Genomic DNA, 20,903 nt, shown 5'->3' on the forward strand with positions numbered 1-20,903 from the left:
TACTCCGTAGTATGGCGGTGATACCGGCTTGTGACTCGGCGGAGGTTGGAAGGCAGCCGTGACAGCGACGAGGATCAGCTTCGGCCCGCAGCCACCGAACCAGCAAGTGCGTCACTGTCAACCAGTTGAGTACTTACCCGAGTACCTGCACGATCGACAACCTCTCACTTCACGAGCTCACCTATTGACCCGTTAGAGATCTATCTATTACAACCTTGAGGCTTAATCCGGACCAGCGCTCTTTTCGGCACGCACAAAGCGCCACTGTATTCGCTGCCCTTTATCCACCTCACTCGTTGAGCGTCCTCCCAAAGCGGCAATCGCGAGCTTCGATACCGCGCATCGAGGCGCGCACTTCTTACAACAGTACATGCAACATATCTGGAACTGAAAGTGAGCACGGAAGTACGGTTCTATACACAGAGCACGCCCCATGTCGCAACCATGGGACTATATAGCGAAAATCGTCTCCCTAGGTGACTCCGGCAGCGGAAAGAGCAGTGTATGCGCCACAGAGCCTATCCGCATATCCCCAACAACCAACGCTAACAGCCTCCAAGCTCACCGTCCGCCTCTGCGAAGGCCGCTTCTCCCCTCACCACGATGTAACCATCGGCGTTGAGTTCGGCTCGCGCATCGTCCCCGTCGGCCCACCCGCCTCCTTAGCCCTCAACATCAACAACCCCTCCAAGTCCGCTTCCGCCTCGAATCCCGACTCCCTACCCCCTCCGCCGACACGGCAGCCGCCGCAGAAGCACATGAAGCTCAGCCTCTGGGACACGGCGGGCCAAGAAACCTACAAGAGCATCACACGGAGCTACTTCCGCGGCGCGAGCGGCGCATTACTCGTCTTCGACATCACGCGACGCTCCACGTTCCTGAACGCGACGAGCTGGCTGCACGACCTGCGGCAGATAGCGGAAGAAGGCATCGTGATTGTCCTCGTGGGCAACAAGTCCGACCTCGCTCCCGCGAGCACGGTGACGGGCGCGGGCCGGGAGGAGCAGAACAAGCGGCAGGTCACTAAGGAGGAGGCGGAGGAGTGGTGTAGGCAAAACAACGTCATGCAGTATGTCGAGACGTCTGCGAAGTCTGGGGAGGGTGTTGAAAGGGCGTTCTTGGAGGTTGCGGAGAGGATATATCAGAATATTGAGGCGGGGAGGTATGATCTGAACGATCGGAGAAGCGGTGTAAAGGGGCCGGGTGCGGGTGGAGGTAATACGGCGAGGACGGTGAATCTGGGGATGAACGATGCCGCTGCGGCCGGGAGGAGAGGGCAAGCTGCTGGTGGGTGCTGTTGATGTGCTGTAACATCGGTTCTGCCTCAGGACGGCGCTCTGAGCTTCAAGGCGTTCTTGAAAGGGAAGATAAGCGCCTGTATATACATATCGGCTCAAAGGCGTTGACTACGTTTGGGTTAGACAAAGTCGCGGCATGTTTTAGTAAGCTGTTACCGTAATATGTAGAGCTTCGAACTGCCAAGGAATTCATGCGAACCAGTCACTAGGGGTGCCGTCCTGAGTTTTCCCTCTTTAGTACGGCATCCAAAAGGGAAATATGGCGTATGCACACCTCGATGACCGTCGGTGGGGTACGCTGCCACAGTCGTTACTATCTGCCCGCTTTGAGCAGTACAAGACGTGCCTTTCGCCAGTGCGAACATGTGCTGCAGATCACCTGTGGCTGCTCAGCTGAAGTGTCTATCCTGGCTGTAAACACCTATCTTCCGGCGGGATGGTGAATGCCATAACCCGGATACAAATATTACCACTCCCGGCTTGACGACCACGCTAGCGGTTCTTGTTAAATCTGGTGGAACACAACTAGCTCTCCTCACCACCACAGAAATGGTAATGGAGATCACCACACGCATGATGTTGATCAGCAACATGTGCTTTATAAAAAGCATCTGGAATTTCGCTTTTGGTTGTGATAGGGCCTATAGGGAGACTCGAAATATATAGAGCTTATAGATAATTCGGAGCCCCCTCTCTAAGCAGTTTCATCTATAGCACCTGCACGCGGCGTTCTACGGCGAGCGATGGGTTGCCAAATTTGGCAGGCGGAAGCGGGCTTCCAAGCAACCTGACCTGATGTAAGAGGTTGCTTTCACCTGCGTAGAAATGATGCGCAATCGTGTCCTTGTCTTATACTCTATTGCAAAGAATCCCGGATTTAGAAAGAAGAAACCGGCGGCGAGTATGCGGCTGCTGAACTTTCGTGAATGATTAACAGGAACAAATCTGACTTTCTATTCACCGCAAACGGTTTGTGGCCTGGCCAACACCCCAGCCTCTCACTGGCTCATCCAGCTACCACGTGGAGAATCCTTTAAGGAACTTTTGCAGAACTCTGAGTGTTGAGAATATGTTCGTAGGTTTGGAGAGACAGTAGCCTGGAAGATGCCCACAAAATTGGACCCGCGCTCAGGAAACAATGTAGGTAAGACGGAAGCACTTGGTCAAGATAGTAGCAGCAGCCATGAAAGCGATACACATGACACCCATAAAAATGCAGGGACCTGCGATGCCTTCAAACTCAGTCGTGCGATTGTTGATGAGTACGGCGCTACGGCGGATGCCCATAGTGACACCTTCTGCTGGCAGTCTAGGAGGAAAGAGCGACAGGTCCAAGTCTTCAATAATGTCGGCGATGATGGGTAGGAGCGATATTGGAAAACCAGGGCGACTCATAGCTGTGTTGCACCACACACGCACCAGTGCTAAGGGATCCGTTGAAGAGACCATGTTATTATAGTGGAAGGGATGTACGGGCAAGTGGCCAACTTATATATGTTGCAGATGCATGGAAGCGCACTTGAGTACGTACTGTTCCACGGTTGAAATTTAGGTCAACCAATCCACAGCTGACGGCTGAGCTGGATACAAGATCGTACGGAGAAGCGGATTGATTATCAGAGCGGAACAACCCTAGGCACAAAGGATGCTACGTGACTATGGAAATCAGCCCCAGAGGTTGAGGTTTGAGGCTGCAGGTGATAGAAGCACGATCAGCCACGTGCGGCTGCGGGCCGCATCGCCAAGCGCTACGAGTACAAGGGCCACCTCAGAGAGAGATGGCTGCGCTCCCTGCTTCCCGCTACGCAGCCCACCACTCAGATCACAGTGCTGGGTCAAAGTAATTCTGTCATCATCTTCATGCAGCAGGGGGCGCACCCAGCCCTCCCTGGGGTGACCCTTGTATGCCTCGGCATCATGAGTCGTGCTTTGCTAAACCTCCTACCTGAGCAAAGTAACGGAGACACCATCTTCGTGTCCCACTGCTAGACGCGCCCTCACAGATGTCCGGCCTCCAGCGCATGCCAGTAATCGCTGGCGTCGCCGGCATTGGCACCTCTGTTGCTGTACTGTCATCCATTCCCTCGGTCCGCCAACGCTTGTCCTCACTTCTCGGGCTCTCTGCGCCTGGTGGAATATGGCGCGTCCTCGCGATCCTCTTTGCGCTCCTTAACTTGAAGAGCTTACCGTTTGTGTGGCACGTACGTATATGCCTTCACCCGTCCCCCTGCTCTACCTCCTCGCCGTATCCACTACCAGAAGACTCAACACTTACGCCAGCCCTCTTCAGATCCGCCTCTTCCGCGCCCTAACCTACCAGCTCTACCTAAACCCCCATCCCATAACTCCCTCCTCCCTCTTCCGCCCTATAATAACCTCAACCCGCACCCCCCTCCTCGAATGCGATTACAACCTGCACAAGTCCAACTCGACCTACTTCTCCGACCTCGACATCTCACGCTCCCACTTCGCCTCCACGCTCCTGCGCAGCGGAATCCGACAGCTGGGCCGCAGACCGCAAGCAACGCAGAGCACCGCCGCGCCGATCAATGGTGGTGGTGGTGGTGCACCAGGCGGCGCCGAAGCGCTGCCCCCACCCCCAGCAAACGGACGTTTCGCGATAGCGCTAGGAGGGATCACATGCCACTTCCGGCGGGAAATCGCGCCGTACCAGAAATTCGAGATTCATACGCGGCTGCTGTGCTGGGATCGCAAGTGGCTATACCTAGTCTCTCATCTTGTGAAGCCGGGGGTCGCGCGGCCGACGAGCTATGCGCTGCAGCCATGGAAGAAGGGGAAGGCGGTTAAGGCGGAGGAAGAGGAGGCGTATCGGGAGAAGTTGAAGGGGGCGGTGTTTGCGAGCAGTATTGCCAAGTATGTGGTTAAGAAGGGACGGTTGACGATACCGCCGGAGGACGTGTTGAGGCGGAATGGGCTGCTTCCGCCGAGACCTGGTGAACCAGCCTCTACATCTTCGTCTTCTGAGGAGGACGTGACCCCGGAACAAGGTGAAACAACCTCAAATGGGGCACCACCAGAAATGATCGATGCCTTGGACTCAGATGACAGCGATAGCGATACAGAGTGGACATGGGAGAAGGTTGAGGCGGAGAGGGTAAGGGGAATGAAGCTCGCGGAGTTGTTTGCGGGATTGGACGGGTTGCACGAGGAGTTCACCGGCGGAAGGGACGGTGTACTTGGTGAGTATCCGGATCTGCTGTGGTAGAATGCGGAGCGGGAATTCGCCCCCTGTACAAGATTCTACGATAAGAGCAGCCCTGTGTATAGAGAGAAGAGAGAATCAGCTTGGCCGTAGAAGCTTGGCGCTTAGATAGATTAGAGACCCGGAGCATACAGCCTGCTGTCTATGTTGTCAACATCATTATCAACCATCTCTGAATCGAGTATATCTGCACTAGATACACCCGCCGTTCACATCTGTTCAGGTTCCCCCAACGCGATCTCCAGCCTGTCACCCCTTTTTCTTCCCCTTCGTCTTGTCAGCAAAGTCCACCCAATTCCTATTAACACCCCTCTTCTCCAATGCCTTGATCACCGCATCCTTCTGTGGGCCCTGCACCGAGACTTCCATGACCGGATTCTTTGGGCTACTTCCCACCAGCTTATCCACGCTCGTACTGCTGGCGCACGCCTTCCTCAGCTCATCGGCCAGCGGCTGCGGTGGGATGAAGTAGGCTTCCAACCCGCTAACCCGCGTCATCGTCTTGTTGCCTGCACGGGTCTCGAGCGTGATGTGAATCTTCGGCGGTGCGCCTGCCTTGGGCTTGGCAGTTGCTACAGTCTCGTTATTACGGAGTATGGCGTAGAAGGGCGCGCATGACTGGATAATGCGGTCGATAAGCGCGTCACGGGGCACGCTGCCCTTGGCCAGAACTTCCTCGTCAATCGGAGCGGAGTTGTCAAATACCGCATTCGCTAGGATAGGGTTCAAGGTTACGAGGCGCTTGTTGGTAGGGGATACGAGGTTCTCGATTTCGATGTAGGTGGTCACGATTGGCCGTAGTTCTGCTGCTGTGAACAGCCCTCGGGGGTCCGCGCCCGCTGCGCTGAATATAGGAGACAATCTCTCCTTTGGCCGGAAAAGCTCAACTCTCTTGAGCTTCTGGCCAACAGAGGAATCAGCGGTATCGCTGATGACAGTAGCTTTCTCGCCGCGACCCAGACTGGTGCCTGCCGCTGTTTCCTTCTTTGGCAATCGGTAAGGCGTGAAGTTGACGATATGGCGGTCGTCAAAATCGATGTCAACAATTGTGACCTCGTTTCCGTCTCGGTCTTTGGACTTGATGATCTTCTCCTTGTCCAAAGACTTAATAAACTTTTTGATGTTCTTCCAGCTAGTCTTCTTGATCTGTAGCTGATTGGCTTGTGCTGGCGTGAATGCTGGCAAGAATGGTTGCACGAGATTCGACATTACAAATGATTGATTCAATGGAAATTGGAGCCCGAAGTTCGGCTGGTCCTTATTGGTGTCCTTGTAGTGATAGCATCCATAGAGAAAGGCTTTCCGGAAGGCGCTGTCAATTTCTGCATACAGTATAAGCAAAGGACTCTGTCTGCGATACGCCCGTCTTACCTGCTGTAGTCATCTCTTTGGCATCGGCATCCGCAAGTTCCTCTTCAACTGCAGGTCTATCTCCATCATCTGCACCTTCGGCCTTCGGCGAGCCCTCTTCGCGCACTTTACTGTCTGGCTCCAGTGAGACACCACCATCTTCCTCGTCTTCGACCGTCATAGTCTTCACACCTGCCGCCAGCTCTTCCCCTTCCCGCTCCGAGTCTTGCCATCCGTCGAGACGGGTTGGAGGTAAGCCGCCAGGAACGCCGGAGGGGCTCCATGCCCACAACTCATCGCCGTGCCAGTGTATCGTCTCAACCGCGTGGCCCTTAGCGCCTTGTACTTGCTGCAGCCCGGCGACATCAATGGCACACGATCCGATGACCAGCGGCACTGTCGGGTTCTCGGTGCTTGCGATGGCTACGACAGCACCTTTCTTGGCCTCCTCCGGGAAGGGTGGACCTCCAGCGAGACCAGGTGTCATTAATGCAGAGCCACCAAAGAGCTTCGGCATGACTGGAGGGTGCGTGTGCAGCAGCGGGACAATGCCGGGATTCTGCCAGAGCGTGTAGACAGTCGGATACATCTTCTCCTCGAGCTTGATCCATAGGACCCGCTGCTCCTCTCCATCGTGGCTGCCTACGTACACGGTTCCTGACACCGGTTTCAGGTTTGGGCCAGCAGTCGTTTGGAATCGTGCGGACTGGGTATTGTCTGGGAGAAGAGCATTTCGCAGCGAGGTATGACCAGCCGCCGCGGCTGCCTTCCCCTCCGCATCAGCATCATCGTCGACTGGTATCTGGAGCCCAAAGTCCGAAATAATTTGGTCTGCTGTCTTGCGGCGGTCTGAGGAGCGCAACGGAGCCAGTGGCTTGATCTGTTCTCGAGTAAGATATGATTTCTGGATCCCCGATCAAGGAGCTCCCACGTTTGGCTTCTTCTTGAACATTACGGAAGGTAATGTAGTAAGTGTCTGCTGGATTAGTGGAATGCCGAATAGTTGTCTGAAGCGGGCAATGATATGTGCTCGGGGGAAGTGGTGGATGACGTGCAGATGTCGACCTATCGATAACAGTTGAAGACGCGAGTCAAGCACGCCAAGCCATCCAAAGCCACTCGTGGCAAGCACATGGGGAGCGCAAGCTCTACCTAGATAAGAGGGACTGCATTTGCTGCCACGGACAATCAGCTTACCCCTAGAAGCAGTCGATTCCTGACTCAGAATACGCATGGCGGGCTCATTCAAGGTACCGCGTCTTCCCAATGCATTTTGATCAGGTGAGCGCTAGAGTTACGCCATACGGTACCTTGGTTAGGAGAGTGGATCAGGAAGAGGATGTGAGATGTAAGAGAAGAACTAGATGGACGCTTCTTGATTGAGCCGCGGTCCATTGCGCGAAGTACAGAGTGGCTTTCGAAAGATCAGTTGCTAGGTAGCAAGTGAGTGGATTGATGTTAACAGCTCTCGCGTCAATGTAACGCGTCAATGTAACTGTGGTTCAATGAACCGCTTCACTATCTTGATATCAGCTAGTCGAAGCCCATACATCCTATGCTTGTTGCAAACTTCCGTCGTACACGATTGAGAATATCTCTTACGGCTCCCACCAAGCCCTGCGTCAATCTCCCAGCATCCTTCGTAACCTTGCCAAAGCCCCGTAGATACCTTGGCCTACTATCACTGCTATCGTCAGTTACATGCGGTGAGATACATGTTTGCAAAGAACTTTGGTATACAGAGCTCAGGTCGTCATGCGGCGCATGAACAACGGAAACCGGATTTTCAGCAACGCTGCTGAGTTCAGGAACGATGGAGGCAGGGAACCGAAGATGCAGTCCCGCCATCTGTGATCGAAGTGGACAATTGAGAGGGCGAACGACACTGTCAACACTCTAGGGAACAAAGCTGAGTCATTCGTGCTCGAAGGAGGGTGGCGAGAGTTTAAATTCCATGTTGTCGTGACAAGCTTGGGCAGGGCGGGCGTCTGCTACTTTTGGGCCTTTGGAATTCTCATGGACTTTACACTCCAAGTGTCTGCATGGAACGTTCTTCAGATATCCGCTTCGTGCAATCATGGTCTTCTTCCGCGTTTAATAATAGCTTGCTCGAACTCGACTCAGAACCTCGTCCCATGGTCGAAGCTAGCATGAACCATGGCTGGGAGGTAATCGAGAACATAGCCACGTTGTGTGCCACGGTCCACCCCAACCTTGAAGCTCAAGGCAGCAATATACTCTGTGTATATGATCACAGCCCGCTGAGCATTTCTTCCTAAGAAGAGAAAACTCTGCGACACAAGGTACGACATCAAGCAACCAGCAAAGCACCTCAGTCTCAACAAAGATCTACCTGGTGAATCCGCACATTTCAGTATGGCGCCTTTCCACCAGACCGGCTCGTTCATCATCTACTGTTCATCCATCCGCTAACACGAGACCGAGTTTAGACAGTTATGCCATCCACAGAATCCCAAGGGAGCAGGCCAACAAGGCCAAGGCCCCAATGACCCACCCCGACGTACACCTCCACCGCCGTAAGTGCGACACAAGTAGGGCTCAGCAGAGTATACTAACTATCAATCGGTAGATGCACGAAACGGAGCACAAACCCATCGACGAAGCACTCGACGAGATCAACGTGAGACTGGGTCTTATAAGCGAGGATGTGAAAGCGATCAATGAGGATATGAAAGGGATCAACGAGGATGTGAAGTCGATAAGCGATAACGTGAAAGACCTTCATGCTGCATTCGCACCGATCCATGAGATGATAACGACGATTAACGTTGAGTTGAACAGAAGGTCAAGGAGGGATTCAGGAGTGGTTACAGATTGATCGCCGAGAATGCTGCGCACTTGCGCTAATATACGGGGACTGTAAGAACGAAAGGAGTGATTGCAAGGAGCTGTGTCCCCATAGCCTTTGACTGGGAGGCGGAAGAGGGGGCTTGTTTGGTGTTAAAAACTTGTAGTGCTTGTTCTCACCCCGGCCCTGTGCGAACTATGATCCACTCATAACGACCATCTCTTAAGAGTGGATACCTAGGCTGCAATGCTACTTATGAAATCGTGCTCGTAGACTTCTTACCGCGGTTGAGACTACCATGAATAAGGAATTGGCTAAGACCACAGCCACGCCCCTTAAGACTTGCATTACTTCCACTTTCGCCGCTCTGCCCGCTCAAAGACATCCACAGCGATATAATTCACACTCCGGTCAGCCTCACTAGCCACCGCAGCCTCGAGAGTGACTTAGTACATAAACCTACAAGGAGCCATAAGGATGTCCTGTCATGACAGCAACCCATTGGTAGCCCATCCACTCATCCCCTCGCTGACTTCGCAACGTAACTCTAGATAGCCATGCCGCCTGCACAAGCGAAGGCAAACAGACCGACAGCAGCACGAAAGCCCCAAGGGCCCACCTCCGCAGGCGAGGATTCCGACGTAGGTGAGCCACCACCAAACCTATTATCTTCAAACCAAGTCTCATCAGACCCTCGAGATGATATGGCACGCGCTGGAAAGAATGGAAGCTTCATAGACAGATCGAGTGAGTAGCATCATGGAAAAGTTGGACAAGTCTGTCGAGTCTATCGACGAATGCAACTTATCACTTGACGGCATGAACGACTCACTCGGCCGTATCGACGACCCATTCGACCGCATGAACGCCTCACTCGACAGCATGAATGACTCACTCAAGAGATTGAGTGAGAGATGGGACCAGAGAGAGGCGCAGATGGAGGCTTTCTTTGCGAGCGACAACGGGGAGGACCGGTTTGTACGCCGGGGAGACCTTCATGAGGTTCTCTCTGGCTTGAAGGAGGGCCACCTAGCCAAGGTCGCTGCTGCCGCGATCGAGTCGAACAGGGACGGGATGGATTCGGAAGATGATCAGCACCTCAATAACGAGGATGCTTCGACTGGATAAGATGAGGGGAGTATTGTAGTGTGAGGTGGTCGTAAAGTTTCCTTACCGCCGTCGAAAACGGTTTAGCCTCAGGGGCAATCTGCCGCCATCGAAAGCTTGTCTTCAGCCCTGTGCTTTAGCGTTGTGCCGATCTCTCGAAAAACCTCATGGGAGACGATGAACACACCCAGAATGCTGCCTCCCGTCCGGTGTGCACTTTTGTTGTATCCTGCTCATCCTGCGAGATGACACAGATAACACCAATACATCGCACACGATGCTACCTTTCCTCTCCTCCACCCACTCCCTCCGCAACCTCATCGGGGGTATCGTAATCCTGTACATCGTGATCTCCTCCTACCACCTCACAAAGACATGGCGACACCCCACCCGCCCAGACCTCACGTTCAAGCAAGACAGCAGCATCGACTGCGCCCCCTTCCCCTCCCCTCCCAACCTCGTCCTATCCGTCAAGACCGGAGCCACCGAAGCCTACGACAAGCTCCCAACCCAACTCCTCACCACTCTCCGCTGCGCCCCCTCCCCCCTCATCTTCTCTGACCTCGAGCAACACCTCGGCCCTCACCACCTCGTCGACGTCCTCGCCTCCCTCCCGCCCTCCATCACCGACAACAACACCGACTTCGACATCTACTTCAAACAGAAGGAGTACGCCTCCGCCCACCGCGACATCCGCCCCCTATCCACCCTCCCCGACGCCCGCGCCGACTGGCGCACCGCCGGCCACAACGCGGCCTGGGCGCTCGACAAGTACAAGTTCCTGCCGATGGTCATGGCGGCGTGGCAATCTTCGCCTGATCAGGACTGGTACCTCTTCACCGAGACGGACAGCTATATCTCGTGGGCCAATCTTGGACGCATGCTGGGGCAGTACGACCCGGCGACGATGCTGTATCTTGGCAACCCCGTGCGCTTGAGCGCTGAGGTGCCGGAGAGGGCGTTCTATATGGCGCATGGCGGGAGTGGGATTCTGCTTTCGGGAGCGGCGGTGAGGGGGTTTGCTAAGGCTTTCGGTGATGAGCGTATCGCGGAAAGGTGGCACGCTAGAGCTAAAGACATGTGGTATGGGGATTTTGTGCTCGCGGCTTTTTTGGACGAGGAGCTGGATCTGCAGATCACGCCTGCGTGGCCGATGATGAGTCGCGAGACGCCGCGCACGGCTGTGTATGGTAGGGAGACGTGGTGTGAGCCGGTTGTGGTGCTGCATCATGTGCGGCCGGAGGAGGTTAGTGGGGTGTGGGATTTTGAGGTGTCGCGGTGGAACGACGGGGTGCGGGAGGCGCCGCTCTTGCACGAGGGGCTTTTCAAGGCGTTTGTGGCGAGTGAGGACCTGGGAGCCAGAAGAGACGACTGGGACAATATGAGCGGGGAGCGGAGGTTTGCGGTCCCGCTGCCGCCGTCTGCCAATACGTCGGCCACGGAACCGGACCCGGTCACTTCGGTCGAGGCTTGTGGGGAAGCGTGTGAGATCCAGGAAGAATGTCTCCAATACACGTTCGTCGCAGTCAACACGACTGACATTGGGACGTGCTGGCTTAGCAGCGTCATAAGGATAGGCGAGGCGAAGCCAGCTGAGCCGGTTCAGGACAGAGCGGAGATCAGATCGTGGCACAGTGGATGGATCGACAGGAGGATCAAGCGCTGGGTTTCCGAGCAGAGTTGCGATGGGGTGCCGTTGAGTTGGAAAGGCGAGTTGCCTCCGCAGTGATCAGCCACAACCTGCGCGAGGAATTAGAAGAGCGATATCTTCTGGGTCATTGGAGTTTGGAGGCGTACAAGATACCCCTAAGACTTTTGATCTATGCGCGAATTGCATCTTTATAAGATCTGATGCAACTGTCGACATATTCGAACTTGAATGTTTGCCGACCGTTCACGAATGCTTGAAGTGTTGTACTCGACGGATCTAGCCTTATTCTCCGCCACCAGCTAGGAACTCCGCGACCTCAAATCCAACACTCCTCCCCAAACCCGTCACAAAATCCCATCCAAAATTGACCCTCCACTTACAACTCGCATCCAGCGCATCACCTCCTCCGACGCCGCTTCTAAGCAACAGTCTCAAGCTCGCTAGCGTCGCAATCTGGGTATAGATATCCGCGCTCTGCGGAACAGCATGCGGCACAATCGCCCTGAAGATCGCCAGCAGCCGCTCGAGCGGAAAGGGCGAGGGCGTGAGCAAGTGGCGGGGTATCTTGCGGTTCTTTGAACGAGAGAGTGCAGTACCTCCACCGCGTTTGCGGCGTCGCTTGTCGGTGGCTTTCATGAAGTAGATGGGGTCCTGACGGGCGGGGTTGTAAGAGGCTAAATAGGCGGCGCAGAGGAGGTATTTGGAGTAGTAAGGTAGGTCATGCGTGGTATTCTTTGCTGCGCTTCTGGCGGTGGCTGTCGACACGGGATCTTTGGGGATGATGCTATCAAGCAGGGCGGCTTCGCTCTGGAAGAGTGTCCGTCGGTGGACCATTAGGCGGGAGAAGTCACGAGTGCCGAAAGTGCCGTCGACGATGGGCTGGACGAACGGGCGCCATAGCTTTAAGGCTACGGAGCGGAAGGATACGATATCGCGGGCGGCGCCTTTGGCAAGGGAGTCCCAGACCACGCCCAAGAAGCGCGTCCATAACCAGGCATTGTCCTCGGCCGCGAGGTCGTCGGTGTATTCGGCAGACGGAGAGGGCAGCTCGAGGAAGATGGAAGGTGGATCGGTGGAGAGGATGCGGATGGCTTGATCGCGGGTATAGGGCGCGAAGAAGATATGGGGGACGCCCGGGCTATGGAGAAGGCGCGGAGAAGGGACTTGTATGATGAAGATGATGCTGAGATTGGGTATCTAGACGCCAGATGTCAGGTGGTTTGCCAGCCCATGGCGATGTTTGCGGCACGTACAACCTCCCCGAAGCGCGCCAATGCTGGAAGCAAGGTGGGCGGTGCTTCGCGCTGGCGGTCTATGCCATCAAACACTAGGACGAAACGACCTGCGCCTTCCAGCAGGCGATGTAGGTGCACAGCTAGCGCGCTGATGTTCTCAGTCCTGCTGTGTAGGGGCGCATTCAGCTCTCCGTCGCCAAAGTTCTGCAAGGCATCGACGGCCGACGCAGTCCGCTCTAACAGATGTCGTCCAGTTATGCATTCTCGTGAGTCGACGATCGCATGCGGGATTCTGCTGCTCTTGAGAAAATCCTTGATGATTGAGCTTTTGCCTGTGGCTTCGAGGCCGTGAGCCACGACTGCGGACGGGCTTGGGAGGGATGGCTGTTGTTGATCAGCATTATATGCGGTGCTTTGGGAGGAGACGGCAACGCACTGCGTACAGGGCGGCAAGCTGCCGCAATTGGAGCTCGCGGCATGGATACTGATCGTTCAGGATGGTCAGTAACTCGTCCGGAAGCATGGTGATATTGGTCTCTGTAGTTGATGATGTTATTGAAGCATTCCGAGTTGAATGAATGCGCCGCTCGTGACTTCGCGAAGACGCGATCTACAGCCTCACGCGTACTTAGTCATCCAAAATTTTGAGGGCACATCAACCTTTCCTCACCACCAAGCCTTGAACAACCATATCATGAACCAGTCAACGCTTCCTGTCAATAGTGCCGAAGTCACTGTATGGACTGCGCAGGATGTTACAGATCGCTTCGCCCTGCAACCATCCAATGGCCGGCTTGTGCCTCTGAAGACCAGAGGCGAGATTAGGGCGAGCCACGAGACGAGTATGCAATACCGTCTGATCAGGAGTATACAGCAGTACGGCTAGGACGTCAACACTAACTCTGACTCGTTCCTTAGTCGATGTCTATGTAGTAGACATACCGGCTAGATCGGCTAATGCTATGCTAAAGTAACGTGCGGCCTACATGATATGACCACCACTTCCCGCTCACTCGGTATAGCGTCCTCAAGACCGCCATCGAAGACCTAAGCGCCATCGACCTCCAGCATCTTCGCCGGGTCGTCAAGCGAGAATACCTACCCTTGCATCTTCAATGCTCCGACAATGCTTCCTCGATCGCGGCCACTCTCACTAAGCCCACCGAAACTCGCTCTCTCCTGATATCGGCGACCTCTCAAATCTCGCTTGCAGAACTGGAAGCCATCTTATCATCGAACCCACCCTTTCTGGATAACGTCTTCCCCCTCAAAGTCAAGATCGTTCCAGTCCCAGCACTAGCCCCCATCTCCGCCGCCCAAGCCGATCAATGGAGCAAAGAGTACTGGCCCACAGCTTACAAACACACCAACCCCTTCGGCCCGCATCCCAGCATCGTCAGCCGCGCCCAGGCCGAAGTAGAGCCCAGTGCCGGAACATGGCTCGCGCTGGCCGACAAGCTTGCCGAGGAGGCCGCGCTAGGCATGGGTGAGCAAGCTGGATGCGTGATTTTGGAGAGGAGAAGCGAGGCTGAGGGAGGTGCGAGGGTTGTTGCGGCTGCTGGTGATGGACGCTGGTACGGCGTCGACGAGTCCGAGAACGAGGGACCGGGAAATGTGATGGCGCACTCGGCGCTCCGCGCTATTGGCATGGTTGCAAAGAAGCGTCTCCGGAGTGCGGAATTACAGCGTAGCGAGCAGGGCCTCGAGAGGGAAACCGTCCAGACCGTTTACCGACGCTCTGGTTCGGAGTGCTTCGATCCAACCAAAAACGAGGACATATTCTACGATGAGGCGGTCCTTGGGCTCCCCATTGAACAGGAGATAGCCGCGTCAGACAACCTGACACCGAACGGCTATCTTTGCGTAGACTTGGAGATTTACCTCACCGCTGAGCCGTGCGTCATGTGCTGCATGGCCATACTGCACTCCCGGTTTGGCCGTGTAGTGTTCAGAGACAGGATGCCATTGACTGGTGGTATGACAGCTGATGTTAGTACCGATAACACGCATAGTGTCAGAGCAGATCAGGAGGCAAACAAACAGAATAAAGAGTCGGGAGTTGAGAGTCTAGGATACGGCCTCTTCTGGCGGCCTGCGGAGCTCAACTGGAAGATGCTAGCCTGGCAATGGCTCGCCGAAGATGATACTGCGAACCAGATGGAGCAAACCATACATATTTAGTTACGAGTTTCGAGGCTTACCTCATATAAAGGTTTCTCGACATCTTTTTCGTATATGCAAAATCTGATTGGAACCTAGCTTGCGACTGAGATCATACCGCTGCTAGAGCTGTTGATAGCTTGGACCCTGAATCTGCACCCCGCAATGAGGGGCTGCATCACCGCGGGGCAACCTGCAGCTCAATTGAATCCAGTCCACCTGCACAGCTGCGTAGTTTTATGACGAACCACTTGAACAGCTGTTTGTTCTAGTCAATCTCCTCGAACGCTACTCAGTTGCTTCTTCGAATTCCTACCCAGGCTCGCACCCATTCGTACCAACGAAGTCTCCCGCCAATAGAATAGCAAAGCAAAGCCCACCATGGTCTACACAATCGTCGTCCACTTCCGCGCCAAAGACGAGCCGGGAGCAATTGAGAAGCTGACGAAGAAGCTGCAAGAGGCGAGCCAGGTATACAGCCAGGACAAAGAGACAATCTCATGGTAAATCTTTCTCCTGTGCTTTCCATCCCTCAGACGGGTCATTCCCGGTAAAGTACCATAAACACATCATAGCTCCTCTGTTAACATACCCTTCTCCTCCTCCAACAGGTTCATAATGCGCGACCACCGCGACCCCCGCGCCTTCACTATCGTCGAGCGCTACGACAACGAGGACGTAAGTCTCAAACTTGCACATACTCCTTCGAAATCCCCCCACCAACGTTCTTCCCCCACAGAGCCAGAAATACCACCTCGAAAACCCCTACTGGAAGACCTTCGATCCGTACGTCAAGCCCCTGCTGGACGGCGACATGGACCTGCGGCGCTATCACGAGATCGATACGAGTGAGAAGGTGACGGTTGAGGATGAGAAGTTTCTGGAGGAGACGGTGAAGGGGTATCAGAGGGATTGTAAGGGTGCGTAGAGAGTTGCGGTGTGTACGAGGGTATATAGGATCGGGATTGTATGGAGGATGTAGTCTTAGGGAAGTGGTCTTGTGTACATAGATTTGGAAAGGTACTGGCTGAGTGTTGGAGGTTGTGCAAAAGTAGGGACTTTTGATTGGTTGGTCGTCGGTCTTTTGGGAATGGTGTCAAGTTCGTCGATCGGAACACGGCTGAGATCATGTTTTACATGCGCTTAAGGTGGAAAGAGTTCGGCTGCAGACATAGGCGGCTTCATTGAGCTTTAGCGCAAGTGTATCAGCTACAAATCTCGATGCAGGAGGGCCTCGGTGGGTCAATTATTGAAAGCGAACTCATCATCAGTATTAGTTTACCCCTGCAGCTTGCAATTGATATCACCAAGCCAACTCAACAATCCTCGCACCTACTCCAGCCAGCACTTTCGTGCCCCTGTCCAGCGTTTCCACAATCCTCAGGCATTTGATCTGATGCGGTTCCGCGCGGTTCCCCTGCACCTCCGGCACGCCCGCGACCCTCTTGCCGGACTGCAGCGAGTACAGTTGTATGCGTCCATTGTCCTCCGCGGCAGCGACAAGGCCTACCTCCGCGTTGACGTCGAAGCCGAGAGGGTACCGGTACTTGTTCGAGTACTCGAAACGAAGAAGAGGTGCTGTGGGTGGCATCTTGGGCTTTTGTCGGTCACGTTTGCCTTTGCCCGATTGGCCCGGCTGAGGCGCTTCAGGCTCCCGCGACATGCGGAGATCGTACATGCAGAGCGCATCTGGGAAGCCGCACACCACGAGCCGCGTTTCATCGTCGGCGCGGCGAAGCCCAGTGACCACGCCGTTGTGCCGAAGCCGCAGGGCGCTTCCTCCACTTCGCATGTCGTACAGCATAACACTTGCATTGCGAAGACCGGCGGCCAGGAGATTAGGACTTAGCCAGTCCAAAGCCAGAACGTCGCTTTTCGTCTCGGCGGTTTTACTACCGGTCCAGTCAAAATGTGCGTGGCGGGAATCGGGATACATGGTCGTAACTCCTTCCGACGATCCGAATGCGAAGGGCATCCGACTACCATGCCATGGGTTTACCGCAGCTGTAAAAATGGTGGTGTGGATCTCCGTTTGAAACCTTATGGACTCAGCGAACCTAGGTTCATGCGTGCCATCGACCGCTTGTAGGCGGGTGAGATATATTTCAGGGTTTCCTGAAGAACCTGATGATGTTGTAAGGAGCGTGTGATGCGCCTGGGACAGCGAGACGGAGGTGATGTCGGACCGGAATCGATCAATCAAGCTAACGGAGCAGGTATCTAAGGAGATGGATGACGGCGATGAAGCACGTGACGTGGGCCGTTGCTCGGTCGCTTCCTCGGCCATCCATAGCTCCATCTGGTGCCTGATCGCGGATATTTCTTCTTGGGAGCGCACTGGATACCGTCAGCAGTCTGTAGAAAAACAAAAATAGCGACCGTTAAAGTAGCGAAGGCTCACTATCATCCTGCAGAAGGTATTTGCGATTAACCTTGCATTCCGGACGTATGTAACTCAGGCTGGACGGAGTAGGAGCGGCTCCTGGCAAACCCTGTTAGCCTCGTGGAGAAACACAAAAATGGCATGGCCGCGATAGGAAAATCCGGAGAAACTGATTCGTGGTAGAGTTTCTTGTAAGAACGCGCTAAGTGAGGCATGAATCCCCGAACTGCCGCACTAAGTGGCAGCAACCAAGAGCAATCTCTGTTAAAACAAGACAGGGCTACCTATGTCAAACACTAACAGGTATAACAAGGAAAGGAGGTCGACACCATGCAGGGCTTATGCCTGGGTGTCAGAGCTACAGGGAAACTTACTGTGTTGTGGGGGTTCAACGGCGAAGAACAGCCCCTGAGTGTCAGGATCGTAGTCGAAGAACGTAAGATTGTCTCTTCCAAGCAAGGCTGTATTCGGTGCCGGGTAAAGCGATCGGCTCTCAAAGCAGACATACGTCTCAACCCCAGCAGCATAAGCCTGTGTTTGGACATCACGTCTTGGGCCAGGTGTCTGGTGCCCAGTTTCTCTTTCGGCGACTATTCCTGCGAGTGGATGGTGCAAGACCCGATTGCGCTGAACAAGCTGCTGTCTTTGAGTTGCCGCGATGTCTGCCGAACGTTTCCGTTTCTGTTTGTCATGTCAGTATATCGCAAAGTATTTTGGAATCCAAGAGACCGCTACGAATGGTGCTATTTCCCGTGACATAGTGATAAAAGCTAGGAAAGTGATATGTAACAACTATTGGGAACGAACTGCCTCAGAACCCGACAGGGCTCACTTGGAAGAGTTGATAGTCGACATGACTTGAACGGCGCGCGGCTCTTTGGCAACTTTGCATTGCAGGAGCGGAAGGCACCGCTCAGACTTAGGGAACCAAGCAGAAACCTACCCTGCTCTCTTCCTCCGTCTTCTTGACGTTCTCACGCGAGTACTTGGCTCCAGCAGGAGCGACATGGTTTGCCTGGATCTTGAAGTACTTCTTGCGGTCAGGATCTTGTGCTGCATCAGGAAGTGGCTACTTGAAGGAAGAACAGAGCTTGCTCACCGTAGTAGAAGCCCGGGATGTGTCGCGGCTCCATGTTCGGACAAGCCGGATGGGTATCTCTGGCTTACACCTGTCAAACCTGCCAAAGCACAGAAAGGGAGGATACGGTATCCGGTGGTTTCACTCTCTGCAAGGATTTATAAAAGTCGGAGGGTTGATTCATGGATGTCTTCAGGCCGACTGTGGCTTGCTGTAGGGCTGATATCGATAAAGATGGAATTCTCCACGATGACGAAACAATCAACATCCGAGGATGGGTGGATGGGTGGATGGGTGGATGGGTAAAGTTGATGCCCGCTGCGACACCACCATGTCATCGCCACCCAGTATAACATACTCTCGTCCTCTACTACAGACTTTCTTCTTAAAAACCTCTCTCAACGGTATCGGCGCGAGTTGATACCCATTGCAACCACCTCTAGTCTTATATGCTCTCACGAGCCCTCCTCCACCGCCCCCAAGCCCCCCGCGCCCGCCTCGCCCAAATGGCCGCCCAAATTAGCAATGGCACCCCCAACGGTAGCAATTCCGGCTACACCCTCCGCGACCTCCCCAAATCCAACGTCTTCACCACCAACCTTCCCCCCGACCCCGCCTTCCCGACCCCCGAAAAGTCCCACGCGGCACCACGCAACGCGCTGGGCCCGCGCCTGGTAAAGAACGCGCTTTACACCTTCGTCCGGCCCGAGCCGACCAAAGACCCCGAGCTCCTGGCCGTCAGCCCCGCCGCGGTGCGCGACCTGCACCTCAAGCCGGATATTGAGAACGATCCTGACTTTCTCGCCACCGTGTCCGGGAACAAGATCATCAGCTGGGACCTCGAGAGCGACGAGGGGATTTATCCGTGGGCGCAATGTTACGGCGGGTACCAGTTTGGACAATGGGCGGGCCAGCTCGGCGACGGGAGGGCCATCTCGCTGTTCGAGACGACGCCGGATCCGAAGACGGGGGTGAGGTATGAGCTCCAGCTTAAGGGCGCGGGAAAGACGCCGTACTCGCGCTTTGCGGACGGGAAGGCTGTGCTGAGGAGCTCGATCCGCGAGTTTGTGGTGAGCGAGCATCTCAATGCGCTGGGTATACCGTCTACGCGGGCGCTGTCACTGGTGCTGGCGCCCAAGGCGAGGGTGATGCGCGAGCGCATCGAGCCGGGGGCTATTGTGTGCCGCTTCGCGCAGAGCTGGATCAGACTCGGGACGTTTGACCTGCCGCGGTCGAGGGGCGACCGTAAGACGCTGCGGCATCTGAGCACCTATGTCGCCGAGCACGTGTTTCAGGGGTGGGAGAGCCTGCCCGGCGCGTTTGATGCGGAGAGCCCGCTTGAAGTCTCGCGCGGCATCCCCAAGGACGAGATCATTGGCGAGGGCAAGGACGCCCAGAATAGATTCAGCCGCCTCTACCGCGAAGTCTGCCGGCGCAACGCCAAAACTGTTGCTGCGTGGCAGGCATATGGTTTCATGAATGGCGTGCTGAATACTGACAACACCTCGATCTTCGGGCTGAGCATCGACTTCGGCCCGTTCGCGTTCATGGACGCGTTTGACCCGACGTACACGCCTAATCACGATGATCACATGCTGCGGTACAGCTACCGCAACCAGCCGACCATCATATGGTGGAATCTCGTACGGCTGGGTGAGGCGCTTGGTGAGCTCATCGGTGCAGGCGCGAAGTGCGATGATGAGACGTTCGTGCATGAGGGTGTCCAGAAAGACTACGTTGATGAGTTGGTGGCAAGGGCGGAGAACCTCATCGAGAAGGCTGGAGAGGAATTCAAGACTGTATTCATGGCGGAATACAAGCGGCTGATGACGAAGAGGTTCGGGCTCAGGGAGTTCAAGGAGAGCGATTTCGATGCGCTGTACTCGGAGTGGCTAGACACGCTGCAGGCGCATGAGTTGGACTTCAACCATTCGTTCAGGAGGTTGGGAAGCGTCAAGCTCGAGGAGATAGACACCGACGAGAAGAGGAAAGAAGTTGCTGGTCGGTTCTTCCATCAGCTCGGGGTCGAGGGAGGCGAAGATAAGGCGAGAGAGCGGATCGCGAAGTGGCTTGAGAAATGGCGTGCGAGAGCGCTCGAAGACTGGGGTGAGGGCAACGATGAAGAAAGGGCGGAAGCGATGAGAAAGGTTAATCCGAACGTAAGTGCACAATCTGGTACGCGTGTTGTTGCTCGATGCTAACCATCCTATGTGCAGTTCGTGGCGCGCTCATGGATCCTGGACGAGTTGATCCAGCGTGTGGAACACAAGGGCGAGCGCGATATCTTGAAGGACATCATGAAGATGGCCTTGAATCCTTTTGAAGAAGAGTGGGGATGGAACAAGGACGAGGAGGAACGGTTCTGCGGCGACGTGCCAAAAAGCTGTGGCCTGATGCAGTGCAGCTGTAGCTCGTAAACGACGCCGGCTGGCGAAGACATGTTGGCAAGGAAAGATAGTGGTGCTCAAGGCTTCCGTAATGTGATCTAGTCAATGCAACATAGCTGAGTCGCGCTTGGGGATTGAGTGCGTTCTGAGATGCTCATGGTGTTCACTTAGGATACTTGCTTAGCTTCTAGGGCTTGTGCCATCATCGACTCTTAAACTGCT

The 20,903-nt window shown here is 54.9% G+C and overlaps 11 protein-coding genes across 11 annotated transcripts; 8 read left to right on the top strand and 3 right to left on the bottom strand.

The window, feature by feature from the left end:
* Positions 1–433: 433 nt before the first annotated feature.
* W97_01022 (uncharacterized protein) lies at positions 434–1,301 on the top strand (the record flags this gene model as incomplete). Its single annotated transcript, XM_007778932.1, has 2 exons — positions 434–502; positions 561–1,301. 2 exons carry the CDS (start codon positions 434–436, stop codon positions 1,299–1,301), a joined length of 810 nt encoding a protein of 269 aa, XP_007777122.1.
* A 2,000-nt stretch (positions 1,302–3,301) lies between these two features.
* On the top strand, positions 3,302–4,524 carry W97_01023 (uncharacterized protein; the record flags this gene model as incomplete). The annotated part of the gene is made up of 2 exons (XM_007778933.1): positions 3,302–3,499; positions 3,589–4,524. 2 exons carry the CDS (start codon positions 3,302–3,304, stop codon positions 4,522–4,524), a joined length of 1,134 nt encoding a protein of 377 aa, XP_007777123.1.
* Positions 4,525–4,770: 246 nt separating this feature from the next.
* W97_01024 (uncharacterized protein) lies at positions 4,771–6,823 on the bottom strand (the record flags this gene model as incomplete). Its single annotated transcript, XM_007778934.1, has 3 exons — positions 4,771–5,843; positions 5,893–6,751; positions 6,803–6,823. The coding sequence occupies 3 exons, from the start codon at positions 6,821–6,823 to the stop codon at positions 4,771–4,773; spliced, it is 1,953 nt and encodes a 650-aa protein (XP_007777124.1).
* A 1,554-nt stretch (positions 6,824–8,377) lies between these two features.
* On the top strand, positions 8,378–8,710 carry W97_01025 (uncharacterized protein; the record flags this gene model as incomplete). Its single annotated transcript, XM_007778935.1, has 2 exons — positions 8,378–8,392; positions 8,462–8,710. The coding sequence occupies 2 exons, from the start codon at positions 8,378–8,380 to the stop codon at positions 8,708–8,710; spliced, it is 264 nt and encodes an 87-aa protein (XP_007777125.1).
* A 729-nt stretch (positions 8,711–9,439) lies between these two features.
* On the top strand, positions 9,440–9,808 carry W97_01026 (uncharacterized protein; the record flags this gene model as incomplete). Its single annotated transcript, XM_007778936.1, has 1 exon — positions 9,440–9,808. One exon carries the CDS (start codon positions 9,440–9,442, stop codon positions 9,806–9,808), a length of 369 nt encoding a protein of 122 aa, XP_007777126.1.
* Positions 9,809–10,064: 256 nt separating this feature from the next.
* On the top strand, positions 10,065–11,516 carry W97_01027 (uncharacterized protein; the record flags this gene model as incomplete). Its single annotated transcript, XM_007778937.1, has 1 exon — positions 10,065–11,516. One exon carries the CDS (start codon positions 10,065–10,067, stop codon positions 11,514–11,516), a length of 1,452 nt encoding a protein of 483 aa, XP_007777127.1.
* Positions 11,517–11,720: 204 nt separating this feature from the next.
* W97_01028 (uncharacterized protein) lies at positions 11,721–13,196 on the bottom strand (the record flags this gene model as incomplete). Its single annotated transcript, XM_007778938.1, has 3 exons — positions 11,721–12,635; positions 12,692–13,057; positions 13,110–13,196. The coding sequence occupies 3 exons, from the start codon at positions 13,194–13,196 to the stop codon at positions 11,721–11,723; spliced, it is 1,368 nt and encodes a 455-aa protein (XP_007777128.1).
* Positions 13,197–13,367: 171 nt separating this feature from the next.
* Positions 13,368–14,854, top strand: W97_01029 (uncharacterized protein; the record flags this gene model as incomplete). The annotated part of the gene is made up of 2 exons (XM_007778939.1): positions 13,368–13,549; positions 13,696–14,854. The coding sequence occupies 2 exons, from the start codon at positions 13,368–13,370 to the stop codon at positions 14,852–14,854; spliced, it is 1,341 nt and encodes a 446-aa protein (XP_007777129.1).
* A 360-nt stretch (positions 14,855–15,214) lies between these two features.
* W97_01030 (uncharacterized protein) lies at positions 15,215–15,761 on the top strand (the record flags this gene model as incomplete). The annotated part of the gene is made up of 3 exons (XM_007778940.1): positions 15,215–15,336; positions 15,445–15,511; positions 15,573–15,761. 3 exons carry the CDS (start codon positions 15,215–15,217, stop codon positions 15,759–15,761), a joined length of 378 nt encoding a protein of 125 aa, XP_007777130.1.
* A 375-nt stretch (positions 15,762–16,136) lies between these two features.
* On the bottom strand, positions 16,137–16,769 carry W97_01031 (uncharacterized protein; the record flags this gene model as incomplete). Its single annotated transcript, XM_007778941.1, has 1 exon — positions 16,137–16,769. The coding sequence occupies one exon, from the start codon at positions 16,767–16,769 to the stop codon at positions 16,137–16,139; it is 633 nt and encodes a 210-aa protein (XP_007777131.1).
* Positions 16,770–18,800: 2,031 nt separating this feature from the next.
* W97_01032 (uncharacterized protein) lies at positions 18,801–20,711 on the top strand (the record flags this gene model as incomplete). The annotated part of the gene is made up of 2 exons (XM_007778942.1): positions 18,801–20,453; positions 20,511–20,711. 2 exons carry the CDS (start codon positions 18,801–18,803, stop codon positions 20,709–20,711), a joined length of 1,854 nt encoding a protein of 617 aa, XP_007777132.1.
* Positions 20,712–20,903: the final 192 nt, after the last annotated feature.

This window comes from Coniosporium apollinis (assembly GCF_000281105.1).
Source record: "Coniosporium apollinis CBS 100218 chromosome Unknown supercont1.3, whole genome shotgun sequence".
Classification (NCBI taxonomy): domain Eukaryota; kingdom Fungi; phylum Ascomycota; class Dothideomycetes; genus Coniosporium; species Coniosporium apollinis.